Source organism: Coregonus lavaretus, assembly GCF_964263955.1.
Source record: "Coregonus lavaretus genome assembly, chromosome: 34".
In the NCBI taxonomy this organism is placed as follows: Eukaryota; Metazoa; Chordata; class Actinopteri; order Salmoniformes; family Salmonidae; genus Coregonus; species Coregonus lavaretus.
Window position 1 is genome coordinate 14,988,006 of NC_140021.1, and position 16,096 is coordinate 15,004,101.

General features: G+C 41.7%; 1 protein-coding gene across 3 annotated transcripts in view; it reads right to left on the bottom strand.

Annotated features, from left to right (window-relative positions):
• Positions 1–16,096, bottom strand: part of sema5a (sema domain, seven thrombospondin repeats (type 1 and type 1-like), transmembrane domain (TM) and short cytoplasmic domain, (semaphorin) 5A) — a 192,829-nt gene that overhangs the window by 111,995 nt on the left and 64,738 nt on the right. For all 3 annotated transcript variants that reach the window (XM_084152038.1, XM_084152039.1, XM_084152040.1), the window contains one exon: positions 11,873–11,918. In XM_084152038.1, the coding sequence (XP_084008164.1) occupies positions 11,873–11,918 (46 nt within the window). The remainder of the gene's footprint in view (positions 1–11,872; positions 11,919–16,096) is intronic.

Consider the following 16,096-nt stretch of genomic DNA (forward strand, 5'->3'; position numbering starts at 1 on the left):
CAGGCTGTGCAAGTGCTATTTTACCAAGAAGGAGTGTGATGGAGTGCTGCATCAGATGACCTGGCCTCCACAATCACCCGACCTCAACCAAATTGAGATGGTTTGGGATGAGTCGGACCGCAGAGTGAAGGAAAAGCAGCCAACAAGTGCTCAGCATATGTGGGAACTCCTTCAAGACTTTTGGAAAAGCATTCCAGGTGAAGCTGGTTGAGAGAATGCCAAGAGTGTGCAAAGCTGTCATCAAGGCAAAGGGTGGCTATTTGAAGAATCAAAAATATAAAACATATTTGGATTTGTTTAACACTTTTTTGGTTACTACATGATTCCATATGTGTTATTTCATAGTTTTGATGTCTTCACTATTATTCTACAATGTAGAAAATAGTAAAAATAAAGAAAGACCCTTGAATGAGTAGGTGTTCTAAAACTTTTGACCAGTAGTGTATATCGTGCAGACAGAAAGAGAGGATAAGTTGAAACCCCTCAGCAGAAACTTTCTTTAATTTCCTCTTCAGAGAGGAGCAGTGCCCTGAAACTCTCCCCCTGAAACTCCACCGTCCAGAGGTTAGCACATTGGGCCAGTAACCGAAAGGTTCCTGGTTCAAATACCAGAGCCGGCAAGGTGAAAAAATCACCCTGTGCCCCTGTGCTAATTTCACCAAGGGTGCTGTACAATGGTGACCCTGGCCGTGACCCCACTCCCTGAGGGTGTCTCAAGGGGAGTTGGCATATGCAAAAAAAACACTTGTGTGTAACAGGACAAACATAAGCACCCACCAAATAATGATCATTATTATTATTACACACACACCTGGCAGGTTCAAGTGGAAACAGGAGGCGGGAGAAGGGGGGATGAGAAGGAGAAAGAAAATAGGAGAGAGGCCCAGCACAAAGTGGAGGGGGCAGAAGGTGGTGGATTGTGTGTGCGCGTGTGTGCGTGCACACGTGTGGCCACCACCTAGCTCTCTCTGTATCTGTCAGGATGCCAGATTACATTCCAGGCCAAAGCTAGCTATTTTAGGGCCAGTGCTCCTCTGACACAAACCACACATCAGCACTAGCAGCTCAGCATGCCAACCCAGCATGCACAGCACTGGCTGTCACTATGACTAGGCTATGTGTGTGCAGTACGTGCTCTCAGAAATTACAGGGTAAATACCAAAAAATGTGGGCTAACTCAAACACAAACATTCTCTGGTCAGTCTGTGTATTAGATAGTAATGATGTGGTAACATAATCAATAATATTACGAAAGAGCTTTGTGGGCACTAACAGATTCAATAAACCAAATCATTACTCATTGAAATGTATCATAATCAAATATGAAAAGAACAATTCAGAAGAGATTCATTACTCATACCTATTCCGGCTACTATAATAAAATATGAAGTGAATATTATCCATCTTTCCTAAAACCAGTAATATATTGGCATCATTTACCACCTCTCACACTCCAGTACCTCAGTGCCAAGACATCAAATGGGCCAGAATATGTAGCCGTGCAACGATGCAAAGTCTAGAACCAACGTCTTAAAACATTAAACACCCATTACTACGCTATTATTTAACCTCTGAAGACAAAAAAGCTCTCAAAGTGAAATATAATCTCTAGTGTGCTGACATTTATTATAATTATCAGCTCTCAACTTTGGGACTCTGATACAAAGATGTTTTTAGTTAGAAAGAAACGTTGCTTTTCAGAAGTATCTACTGGTCTGAAAGCAGCTATAGGGCATAATCACATGCAGGCATTCAGTGTTTGGGACTTAAAGTGATTTGAATCTGGAGATATGCATGTTCTCTCTGCCCACCCTCTCTCTTTACTACACTGTCATCAGTACTGTTTGGTAACCAAGAGATGAGCCTTTGTGCTGAGACTATGTGTGTGTCTTTACTACTAAGGGGCCATTGTTACCCTAAGGTGGGTGTTAGGGAGAGACAGAGAGAGCGTGGTCAGAGGAGAGACTGAGAGAGAGTAGAGGGGGAGAGAAACAGAGGGGTGGCAGAAAAAGAGATCGGAGAGAGAGAGAGAGAGAGAGAGAGAGAGAGAGAGAGAGAGAGAGAGAGAGAGAGAGAGAGAGAGAGAGAGAGAGAGAGAGAGGGTGGGGGGACAGAACATAGAAAAAGACGGAACAGGGACTTAGGCAGGGAGAGAAAAGGGACAGCAAAGAAGAGAAATGGAAAGAGAGAAAAAGGACAGAGAGTGGGTAGAGAAAGAGAGAGAGGGAGGGAGACAGACAGAGAATCCAAAACACTGTTCTTCTCCCCAGACACCCAGACATGATAGCATATATTTTGCATAAAGAGAGCCACACTTTAGGTCTAGAGTAGATACTGTCTTGGGACTCCTTCATAAGACTAGGACATTATGAGGAGAGACAGAGAGCAGAGACATCTGTATCTATTCTAAATGTCTTTAGACCGTTTTTTTGTTGTTGCGACGTTTAGAATTCTGACTGATGTCTGGCTGATGTAAGCCGCTGAAAGGTTCTGGTGGGAAATTGGCCCTGAAGTCATATTAAAATCTGTGTCTGTTTCACTACAGTCCCAGATAGTTACAGTCGTCAGAGCAGAGCTGTCAGTCAACATGTAGGTAGGGTATTTAAAATCTTAATCAGGTATGTTTTAATTGACTGACAAACATTCTAACTCACCATAATGTATGACATCAAATATGAAGGTGTTCAGTGTAGACAGAGTAGACAGGGCAGTTTAGTTTAGGCAATTAGACACTATCATCCAGGGTCAAACCATTATTTTCCCAACCCCATCACCCCTCTCAGACCCTTTAATGGACCAGTCCAAGTTATCATTGAATGTGCTGTGTATCTCTATTCTGTACCCCCATTCCACTGACTCAGTCCTCCGTATTATTCCATGCATTTAAATGGAGGAGTTATTCCGACTTGGCCAATTTGAATAAGCTGTGCTGTTGGAGCTAGTGGAGGTGTTCCGTTAGCACTTACTAAGCAGGGGTAATTGTCTCTCAGACAGAAAGCGTGATGAGAAGAGAGAAGCTGCTGAAATACACTGGGAACTAGATGACTTCATTATAGCAAACATTTAAAAAATAGATTTCATGGCATATTTGTACCATGAATGCATAAATGGTCCCATGAATAGAAGAGGAAGGCTTGGATAAATACATGTATATCTGCTATTTATTTCACCTACTGCACTCCACACTGCACTCCTCATTGAATGTGAACAATGCTACCACCACTACAGCACTCGTACAGTAATAATTGTCTAATGCTTCGATCCACAACACTGTCTTTCTGAAAAACTAGACTGCCTTTGTGTTCCAATTTAGATTTTCTGTGTCAGAGGAAATAGCCTACTTATGATGGATTTAAAACATCATGTTTTTACTCTCTCTGAAGGCCATTCTATTAACAATAAAACAGAGGGAGAGAGAGAGAGAGAGAGAGAGAGAGAGAGAGAGAGAGAGAGAGAGAGAGAGAGAGAGAGCGAGAGAGAGAGAGAGAGAGAGAAACAGGAAGGAAGGAACACTGAGGTCTAGAACACAGGTGATCATCCATCAACGTGGGCAACACAATGGGATGTGAACACAATGCTGATAGAGAGCAGGTGATTAATCAATGAACCACTCGGTCCACACCACAGCAGCTACTGTGCAGTGTGTACAGGGTGCAAAGGCTCATGGAAGTATGGCACAGTGGTGCCAAGGCTGACTCTGCTGACTGCGGTTGGCAAGGGGTGAGGGTAGGACAGTGAGGGAGTAGGGGGTAAGGCTAGGGGGTAAGGAGTGGGTAGAAGGGGGTAAGGGGTGGGGTATAGATGTAGGGGCTGTTCACACTACACATGCTAGTCATTGCAGAGTAGGCCTACTTTACCTGCTGCCAGATTCTATATAAACCAGATTCTGAATGTGTGTTTGTGTTGTAAACACTCCATCTCATGGCAATCAGAAACTTTTCAGAAACGTTTCACTTCAAATCATTGTGTTCACTCTCTCGCCTGAGTCGTCTGTACCCTTCCTGTTCATAGCCCCAATTGAAGAGATAATCCATGGGGAATGCAATCAAAGACACACAGAAATTGCAAATAGTTATCTCTCTCTCGCTCTCTCTCTCACTCTCTCTCTCTCTCTCTTCATCTCCAATTTTATCCCTTCTTCTCAGAGCAGAGGACTTCACTTCTTCTCTCCCTTATGCTTTTCTAAAACCTTTACTTTATTGTCCATTACTGGCAGAGAGTCAGAAGAGAGAGGGGGAGAGGAGGAGGGAGGGAAGAAGAGTGTTTTGCTGAGGTAACAGAGGCCAGTGAGATTATGATAGCAGGCCTCAGCTAGTATCGATCTCCTGGGTGAACTCTATATCTGCAGTACCACAGGATAGACAGAAGGCATTTAGCTGGCTAGCAGCACACCAACTGCCACCACTCTCTGAAACTCCAAACAACACAACACTGCCAAGAGGCTCCAGGTTTCATTTTAAGTGATGAGGGTTAGTTTGCGGGAAAATTAGAGAGATTTGAATCAATAACAGCGGAAAACATTTCTAGAGGTCTGGTTTATTTTTCGTTCATACATTGAAGAATGACCTTGCTTGTTTTGACGAGCTCATACATACTTTTTCTTTGTACATAAAGGATTAAGTTTGAGCATTGATTAAATATCAAATGGTAATTCTACCCCATCTCTTCTTGTATAAAAGAAAATCATGCATGGCATAGCTATCAGCACTAAGCTTCATCAAGACACATGAGACTGTCGTTTGTAGGTCATTTTCCACAGCAGACTACTTTATTTTTTCAACATCAATGTAGACAAATAAAATCAACAAAACCTGTGAGTATTCTGGTAGTGCTTTCTTGTTGGAATTTATTATTTATTTGTTTATTTGTAAGGGACCATGTACAACATGCCATTGCACCAGATTTAGCTAGATAGCGAATGTTAATCTGTAGTCCCCGCATTGCGGTTTCATAAACAATATTCCCATCACAAATCAACTTGATCAATCTGTAATGCTCTTAATATGAGCTGAGAGGCACCGGCAGGGGAGACTTATTTCATAATCAAACCTAACACAGAAAGAATATAAGACATGCCAAGGATGCAAATCTCACCGCAATTAATATAATTGTATCTATTAAAGAGAGGAGAGGAGAGGGGAAATGAAAAAGAGAGGAGGGGTAAAAGAGTAGTGGAGCTGAGGGAGAAAGCAGAAGAGAGTAAATGAGGAGGAGACGAAAATAGAGGAGAGCGGGAAAGAGGAGAAGAGGACAGGGGGAGAGGAAAAGTACAAGAAGAAATGAGAGGAGGGTAGCAACCAAAGTAGTACCAAATTTCACAATAGCACTCCGACCACTTCAGCTGAGCCCTGGGGGGTTTAGATAGGTAGCTCCTTAACTCTCCAATTTAAAACCCTGTTCCAGTCAGATGCAAAGCAGCCTCTAGTCTCAGGGTCAGTTTAAATTGGCAGTTGGCCCGTGGTCCAGATTACCAAGGCTTTCTCTCTCTGGAGATGGGGCCTGCCTGGAGCGAAGGAGGGTTGATAGGGGCTGGAGGAATCTACACTGATTCAGTAGTGGTAGTGGAGTGAGGGATGAGATAAAGGGTAAGAGGGCTGGATGAAGGGATGGGGGAGGATGAGAGAAGAAGGGATGGCATGAAGCATCTTTAATAACCAGCCCTGTCCCAGTGAGCGCCAACAAAAGAGTGACTCCCCATGGATCTCTGCCTTTCTCTATGGGGGGTATCTCTCTTTTCTTGTCTCTCTGTCTCACTTTCTCACTTTCTTTCTCTCATCTCTGTCTATAACGGTCTCCTATCTCCCATCTCTTTTTCCTCTATATCGTCTTCTTCTTCATGTATTTTGTTATCCCCCCCCCCCCCCCCCCAATTCACTCTATTCTACCATGTTCTTTGAGGGTGTAAACAGCCAGTGTCTAGCCTCTGTCCAGAGCATCAAAGGAGCCTGCTGTTTTCCCCCAGGAAGGGATCCAGATAAACCCCTAACGGGTCAATGTTTGCCTGGTTACTCACTTGGCTACAAGATTCTTAGCTCCACAGGGAGCAAGTACACACATACAGCCTTCAGCCATGGAAATCAAGGAGAAGGGAGGGAGCATGCTGGGGTAATGGCTACTATGCTATTGTGAGATGAAGGGAGGAAGGGAGGGAGAGGAGAGAGCTACAACTATACTGTACAGTATGTTTAGAAATATCACATTTCACTGCTCAAACACATGCTATTGCTTTCAACATCAAAGGTTGACAAAAAGACAAGCTCCCAATACAGGTTCAAAGATTCTACATTTTAGAAGAGAAGATCATATAAAAAAATAACAATCAATTAGCTTGATTCAATTGATTTGGTTTTGTGCTGCCAGTCTTAACTAAGAAGAGATAGAGAATGTGCTTCTTCCTCTAGCAGGCAGAACACAAGGTGTAAATCACTTAGCAAACTGTAAAAAATACTAATGACATGCAGCAGAACAGACTGTGTCGGGACCACAGAAACCACAGGAATGTCACACGTGGTTTTAGGAGCTGGGGTAGACATACACGTATAGGGGGTGAACACTTCCTGAAGAGAAGACTACAGTTAGACAGCTGGGGCATTAACACTGACTGAAGAGAAGACTACAGTTAGACAGATGGGGCATTAACACTTCCTGAAGAGAAGACTACAGTTAGACAGCTGGGGCATTAACACTGACTGAAGAGAAGACTACAGTTAGACAGATGGGGCATTAACACTTACTGAAGAGAAGACTACAGTTAGACAGATGGGGCATTAACACTTCCTGAAGAGAAGACTACAGTTAGACAGCTGGGGCATTAACACTGACTGAAGAGAAGACTACAGTTAGACAGATGGGGCATTAACACTTACTGAAGAGAAGACTACAGTTAGACAGATGGGGCATTAACACTTCCTGAAGAGAATACTACAGTTAGACAGATGGGGCATTAACACTTCCTGAAGAGAATACTACAGTTAGACAGCTGGGGCATTAACACTTCCTGAAGAGAATACTACAGTTAGACAGCTGGGGAATTAACACTTCCTGAAGAGAAGACTACAGTTAGACAGCTGGGGCATTAACACTTCCTGAAGAGAAGACTACAGTTAGACAGCTGGGGCATTAACACTTACTGAAGAGAAGACTACAGTTAGACAGCTGGGGCATTAACACTGACTGAAGAGAAGACTACAGTTAGACAGCTGGGGCATTAACACTGACTGAAGAGAAGACTACAGTTAGACAGCTGGGGCATTAACACTTACTGAAGAGAAGACTACAGTTAGACAGCTGGGGCATTAACACTTACTGAAGAGAAGACTACAGTTAGACAGCTGGGGCATTAACACTTACTGAAGAGAAGACTACAGTTAGACAGCTGGGGCATTAACACTTACTGAAGAGAAGACTACAGTTAGACAGCTGGGGCATTAACACTTCCTGAAGAGAAGACTACAGTTAGACAGCTGGGGCATTAACACTGACTGAAGAGAAGACTACAGTTAGACAGATGGGGCATTAACACTGACTGAAGAGAAGACTACAGTTAGACAGCTGGGGCATTAACACTTACTGAAGAGAAGACTACAGTTAGACAGCTGGGGCATTAACACTGACTGAAGAGAAGACTACAGTTAGACAGATGGGGCATTAACACTGACTGAAGAGAAGACTACAGTTAGACAGCTGGGGCATTAACACTTACTGAAGAGAAGACTACAGTTAGACAGCTGGGGCATTAACACTGACTGAAGAGAAGACTACAGTTAGACAGATGGGGCATTAACACTGACTGAAGAGAAGACTACAGTTAGACAGATGGGGCATTAACACTGACTGAAGAGAAGACTACAGTTAGACAGCTGGGGCATTAACACTGACTGAAGAGAAGACTACAGTTAGACAGCTGGGGCATTAACACTGACTGAAGAGAAGACTACAGTTAGACAGCTGGGGCATTAACACTGACTGAAGAGAAGACTACAGTTAGACAGCTGGGGCATTAACACTGACTGAAGAGAAGACTACAGTTAGACAGATGGGGCATTAACACTGACTGAAGAGAAGACTACAGTTAGACAGATGGGGCATTAACACTGACTGAAGAGAAGACTACAGTTAGACAGCTGGGGCATTAACACTGACTGAAGAGAAGACTACAGTTAGACAGCTGGGGCATTAACACTGACTGAAGAGAAGACTACAGTTAGACAGCTGGGGCATTAACACTGACTGAAGAGAAGACTACAGTTAGACAGCTGGGGCATTAACACTGACTGAAGAGAAGACTACAGTTAGACAGCTGGGGCATTAACACTGACTGAAGAGAAGACTACAGTTAGACAGCTGGGGCATTAACACTGACTGAAGAGAAGACTACAGTTAGACAGATGGGGCATTAACACTGACTGAAGAGAAGACTACAGTTAGACAGATGGGGCATTAACACTGACTGAAGAGAAGACTACAGTTAGACAGCTGGGGCATTAACACTGACTGAAGAGAAGACTACAGTTAGACAGCTGGGGCATTAACACTGACTGAAGAGAAGACTACAGTTAGACAGCTGGGGCATTAACACTGACTGAAGAGAAGACTACAGTTAGACAGCTGGGGCATTAACACTGACTGAAGAGAAGACTACAGTTAGACAGCTGGGGCATTAACACTGACTGAAGAGAAGACTACAGTTAGACAGCTGGGGCATTAACACTGACTGAAGAGAAGACTACAGTTAGACAGCTGGGGCATTAACACTGACTGAAGAGAAGACTACAGTTAGACAGCTGGGGCATTAACACTTACTGAAGAGAAGACTACAGTTAGACAGATGGGGCATTAACACTGACTGAAGAGAAGACTACAGTTAGACAGCTGGGGCATTAACACTGACTGAAGAGAAGACTACAGTTAGACAGCTGGGGCATTAACACTGACTGAAGAGAAGACTACAGTTAGACAGATGGGGAATTAACACTGACTGAAGAGAAGACTACAGTTAGACAGCTGGGGCATTAACACTGACTGAAGAGAAGACTACAGTTAGACAGCTGGGGCATTAACACTGACTGAAGAGAAGACTACAGTTAGACAGATGGGGCATTAACACTGACTGAAGAGAAGACTACAGTTAGACAGCTGGGGCATTAACACTGACTGAAGAGAAGACTACAGTTAGACAGATGGGGCATTAACACTGACTGAAGAGAAGACTACAGTTAGACAGCTGGGGCATTAACACTGACTGAAGAGAAGACTACAGTTAGACAGCTGGGGCATTAACACTGACTGAAGAGAAGACTACAGTTAGACAGCTGGGGCATTAACACTGACTGAAGAGAAGACTACAGTTAGACAGCTGGGGCATTAACACTGACTGAAGAGAAGACTACAGTTAGACAGATGGGGCATTAACACTGACTGAAGAGAAGACTACAGTTAGACAGATGGGGCATTAACACTGACTGAAGAGAAGACTACAGTTAGACAGCTGGGGCATTAACACTGACTGAAGAGAAGACTACAGTTAGACAGCTGGGGCATTAACACTGACTGAAGAGAAGACTACAGTTAGACAGCTGGGGCATTAACACTGACTGAAGAGAAGACTACAGTTAGACAGCTGGGGCATTAACACTGACTGAAGAGAAGACTACAGTTAGACAGCTGGGGCATTAACACTGACTGAAGAGAAGACTACAGTTAGACAGCTGGGGCATTAACACTGACTGAAGAGAAGACTACAGTTAGACAGATGGGGCATTAACACTGACTGAAGAGAAGACTACAGTTAGACAGCTGGGGCATTAACACTGACTGAAGAGAAGACTACAGTTAGACAGCTGGGGCATTAACACTGACTGAAGAGAAGACTACAGTTAGACAGCTGGGGCATTAACACTGACTGAAGAGAAGACTACAGTTAGACAGCTGGGGCATTAACACTTACTGAAGAGAAGACTACAGTTAGACAGATGGGGCATTAACACTGACTGAAGAGAAGACTACAGTTAGACAGCTGGGGCATTAACACTGACTGAAGAGAAGACTACAGTTAGACAGCTGGGGCATTAACACTGACTGAAGAGAAGACTACAGTTAGACAGATGGGGAATTAACACTGACTGAAGAGAAGACTACAGTTAGACAGCTGGGGCATTAACACTGACTGAAGAGAAGACTACAGTTAGACAGCTGGGGCATTAACACTGACTGAAGAGAAGACTACAGTTAGACAGATGGGGCATTAACACTGACTGAAGAGAAGACTACAGTTAGACAGCTGGGGCATTAACACTGACTGAAGAGAAGACTACAGTTAGACAGATGGGGCATTAACACTGACTGAAGAGAAGACTACAGTTAGACAGCTGGGGCATTAACACTGACTGAAGAGAAGACTACAGTTAGACAGCTGGGGCATTAACACTGACTGAAGAGAAGACTACAGTTAGACAGATGGGGCATTAACACTGACTGAAGAGAAGACTACAGTTAGACAGATGGGGCATTAACACTGACTGAAGAGAAGACTACAGTTAGACAGCTGGGGCATTAACACTGACTGAAGAGAAGACTACAGTTAGACAGATGGGGCATTAACACTGACTGAAGAGAAGACTACAGTTAGACAGCTGGGGCATTAACACTTACTGAAGAGAAGACTACAGTTAGACAGATGGGGCATTAACACTGACTGAAGAGAAGACTACAGTTAGACAGATGGGGCATTAACACTGACTGAAGAGAAGACTACAGTTAGACAGCTGGGGCATTAACACTGACTGAAGAGAAGACTACAGTTAGACAGCTGGGGCATTAACACTGACTGAAGAGAAGACTACAGTTAGACAGATGGGGCATTAACACTGACTGAAGAGAAGACTACAGTTAGACAGCTGGGGCATTAACACTGACTGAAGAGAATACTACAGTTAGACAGATGGGGCATTAACACTGACTGAAGAGAAGACTACAGTTAGACAGCTGGGGCATTAACACTTACTGAAGAGAAGACTACAGTTAGACAGCTGGGGCATTAACACTGACTGAAGAGAATACTACAGTTAGACAGATGGGGCATTAACACTGACTGAAGAGAATACTACAGTTAGACAGATGGGGCATTAACACTGACTGAAGAGAATACTACAGTTAACACTGACTACTGTGGCTGGTGGATTTAGCCTAGATAGGCCTCTCCAATCTCACTCCTCTGGTAGACAACTGCATGTAGCCCATGGTGCAATCCAAGCCCATAGGATCTCCTGACAAAATAAGAATGATCCTGCCTTCATTTAGCAGCACTTAGCATAATGATGTTGTCATGATGCATAGGCCTATAACAGTGTGAAACTATTCAACTATTTGAAATGTTCCCTGGGTTTTCATTAATGTAGCTACCATGGCATGCCATGACAAGCCTTGTGTCTTGTTTGTAACTATTTTTTAAGGGCCTGACAGCTGGGCTGTCCCAGTAAGTGTTACGATAATTACTGCATAACTGTGTTACACACAAAGACAAGACAGACAGCACATCTTATACATGACACCGTGGTCCAACAAACTGACAGTGAGTCAGACATTAATATGCTACATCAAGAAGGGGAACAGAGAGTAAGGAGGGGGTGGGAGAGGGAGGCAGGGATGGAGGGAGGGAGCAGAAATGAAGGGAGAGGAGCAAAGACAGAGAGAATACGAGAAGAAAAATAGAGAGTATGAGAAAAGAGAGAAGTGTAGAAGAGGGAGAGAGATGAATAGAAGAGTGACTGAGAGGGATATAAATAGGAAGGGGATTGAGAGGGAGAAAGAGGGAGTGATAGAGAGATAGAGAGTAAAATAGAGGGGAATAATGGTAAAGCTGGTAAAGACTCACCTGGATCAACGAAAGGTCCTCCAGATTGAGTCTGAAAAGGTGGTTTCTGAAAGAAACAAGAGAGGGAGGAGAGATGAAGGTATAATCTTCTCTAAAAGGACAAAACCTGAAAAAAGGAAAGTGGACAGGAGAGCATTTCTGGTAAGAGATGTCCAAAGATATCTCTGGGTTATTTTATCCTCATTTTGGTCATTTTCTCTCCCTTATCAAACCTTTGATGTAGCACACTTGTGTCTGGGCCTCTCCAAAAGCCTGTTCAGATTTAACCACATACAGGAACACTTGATTAGACTACTGTAAGGTTCTGTAGTTATTTTCTTAGTTCACCTTGTGTTCTTGAACGTAGCCCTGTCTTTCATTTTTGTTCATTGATTTCACCTGTGTTAGTTACTCACCTGGTCTCATCAGCTCCTTATTTAGTTCAGTTCTTTCTGTTTGTGCCCTGTGAGGTATTGTTCATTTTGACTCTACTAAGCCTTTTCCTAGCTCGTTTGTGTGAACCTGTTATAGTCTTCAGTCCTAGTTTTTGATTCACCTGCCTGTTTGCCTACCTGTGTATGACCATTGCCTGCGACCACGATTCCGGCCTTCTGTGAAGGCGTAATAAAAACCTGCCTATTCATTACAACTACTTTACTGCTATAGCCTTCCAAAACAAGGTATATCTTTGTTGAATAGAAATCCAGTCAAAACTGAACTGAATATAGATTGCAAGATAACATACTTTATGTCAACTCTCCCATCTAAAACTATCCCAGTGATATGCCCTTGTCTGGGCAGAACTTTCCCGTAGACACAGATGCAGGATCAGCTTGCCCTTTACAAATCCTAACCTTAACCATTGGTTGAGAAAGTGCAAAACTGACATTAGATATTATTTTACGGGTAACTTCATCCAACTGAATGGGAGGTTTGAGGAGTATTTTTCTCCACTCTGCTGATGAGTATTTGTCTCCGCTAATACAGGAGTAATAAAGGCCTAGTTCACTAATTTTGTGAAAAAATACCTATTCTATAAGTCAGCTTGATGAGAAAGAAATAGTCTATTCCAAACAAACTATGGGACAGTTGTGGGACGATAGATCCCAAATTCATACCATCAATAGGCCTCGGCTACATTAAAAAACAATGAGTCTGATGCAACAGATCAGAACGTCTAGCTTAAAATGTTAATAAACTATTATTAGTTCACATTATAAGAGTAGCAAGGTGCACAAGGCAGTAGGGTACGCGCAAATATTCTTTCCATAATGAAATTAGCTGGAAAACATTGTCAAAAGCGCACTGCACATGCGAGCGGTTTCATGTGACAAAGATGAAAATATCCGTTAGCAATTTTGAAAAAGGGAAGATCTAATATGCAACAACTAGCATGGATTGCTGTTATGACAAGGATTGTGTGCCTTTTGCTATTGGACAATGAAAGAAAGTTAATAACAAATCATTTCCTCCACGGACAGGGTCTGATTTTGTCTAGGCTACTTTGAAGCAAGTTAAGAAATGCCTCATATTATGTAGTAAAACATTCAGGTTTCAAACAATTAAGTATATAATTAAATATTAAAGCATTATACCTCTCACTAAAGGTGCCAGTCATACAAAAGTTATACTTAAATCTGAACTGGTTCTCTAGAAAATTAGTAAGAATGTCTCACCCCATGTTCAAGAATGACCTTTTTCCCTTTATTCAGATTACAACCTCTCACTTTTGGTTATTTGAAAACGAAATAATCTCCAAAATATTGTTATTTTTAAAACAAGCCATAGAAAGTTGGTTGCAATTTCAGTTTAATCCACCAGAAAAGACAGAACAAATAATACAACAAATATTGTGGTTAAACTCAAATATACTAATTGATAAAAAAAACATTTATTTTATATTATTAAAAGAAAACATACAAAAAAGGTATATAAAAATGTATAATCTTTGTAAATGATTTCATAAATAGGACTGGTGGAGTTATGTCACACATACAGCTAACAAAAATATATGGAAATGTCTGCTCTACCCAAAATTACAACCAACTAATTGCAGCATTACCGCAAAAATGGAAGAGGCAAGTGGAAGGAAGAAAAAGTAAGGAACTTGTCTGCTGGCCCTGCATTAAAGACCAAAATTGGTTAAAGAAAATTGTGATAAATAAAAAAATATACCAGTTTCATTTAAGGACAAAAAAATTGACAGCTATGCCATATAGATTGCAAAATAGTTGGGAATTTTCGATGTACCGATTCCATGGCACATGGTTTATGAACTGACGCCGGATTCAAAACTTAGAATTGTTCAATTTAAATTATTATACAAAATTCTTGCAACCAATAGAATGTTTTATGTATGGGGGATATAATCTTCCCAGCTCTGCAGACTTTGCTGCGAAGAGACAGAGTCATTAGATCATTTATTTTGGTACTGTCCATTTGTAGCTTGTTTTTGGACACAGGAATGGCTAAAGGATTGCAATATTTACCTGGAGCTAACCCTGCAGATAGATTTGAAAAATCCTAGTTAATCGATCAATAATATAATAATACTTTTAGCAAAAATGTTTATCTTTAATTTACAATCTGTAGAAACTATGAGAATAGAAAGGTTCAGAACTTTTGTGAAGCATCACAGCACAGTTGAAAAATATATGGCAAATAGAAATCCAATATGGATGGTGTTAAGAGATAGATGGGAGGAGTTGAATGGAGCTGAAGGGTGGGAGTAATAACAACAAGATAACAAATGTAAAATATACTGTGTCTGTAGAATGTATATAGGTTCAGAACTTTTGTGAAACAGCACAGTTAAAAATATATGGCAAATAGAAACCAAACTGGATGGACATCAGAAATAGATGGGAGAGGTTGAGGGTAGAGGAAGTACAGGACTAAAACAAACAAAATATAATTATTGTAAAATTGTGTATATAACAAATATACTGTACACACGCACCAATTTAATTCCAATAAATTATGCAAATGAACCTATAAACTGATAAGGATGACCAGCGAAACTGGTATTTACATCAATTAAAAGTTTCAAAAGCATTATTTCGCGATGGGATTTTTTCTTCTTCTCCCCGACAATTGGCCGGCATCAATTTTATTTATCGGCTTTTCCATTTTTTGTTGGGCCAAAAGCCGGCTATTAACGGTTAAAGGAAACTGTGTTTCACAGGTACATCTCTCTCTCTCTCTCTGATTATATAGACTTTCACAGGCACATCTCTCTCTCTGATTATAAAGACTTTCACAGGCACATCTCTCTGTCTGATTATAAAGACTTTCACAGGTACATCTCTCTCTCTGTCTGATTATAAAGACTTTCACAGGTACATCTCTCTGTCTCTTTCTGATTATAAAGACTTTCACAGGTACATTTCTCTCTCTCTGTCTGATTATAAAGACTTTCAAAGGTACATCTTTCTCTCTCGGTCTGAAGAAAAATATACTCTAATCTGAAAAGAGCATAGGCCCCATGAGGCGGTGTGTGTGTGTGTGTGTCTGTGTGAGTGTGTGTGTGTGTGTGTGTGCAAACCACGGTGAAAGAAACCTTAAGCCCAACGGTGAAACTTCACTTTAATTAACACCTATAGCCTACCCTGGCTCGAGGTCTTTTGATTGGTGAATTTTCCATTGTAAGCCAACTAGGAAAACGGTTTATTTGGAAACTTTTTACAAAACATGACAGTGAGTAGTCTATATATTGACTATCAATGTCTCACTATTGTTTTGTAAAGTCAGCATTATTGCATCATAGAATCATCATTTTAAAATTGGTTGTTTGGATCTTGGATGCTGATTGGTTGATAGCAGGGAGTTATTCACCACAATCCCTGGGTAATGCCTGTTAACAGTTCCATTAGATGTATCAATGTGCATACACTATCCCACAGCCCAGCCAGGCAATTTATAAACTTAATCTCCCCTGGAAAAAAGCGTTGAGACAATATTTTCCCCATGCTACTTGCCTAGCATTTGGTTTGCAACAGTTGGAGTTTGTGTAAACCTTGCTGTCTGCCTTTCCGACCTGTGGAACAACGTTGCAGGTTTTTTTGTCGATCTCCACCGTGCCATGCATATGAACGTGACGAAACTGACAGCTTCTCTGGGCCAGGCGAATTCATTTTATCAGGATAATTATAATGGATATATCCAAAGAAATTGCAATAAAAACAAAGGTAAAATAAACGAAAATGCACATAGTTTGCTGTCATTTCAGCTGCTTGATGAGATTGT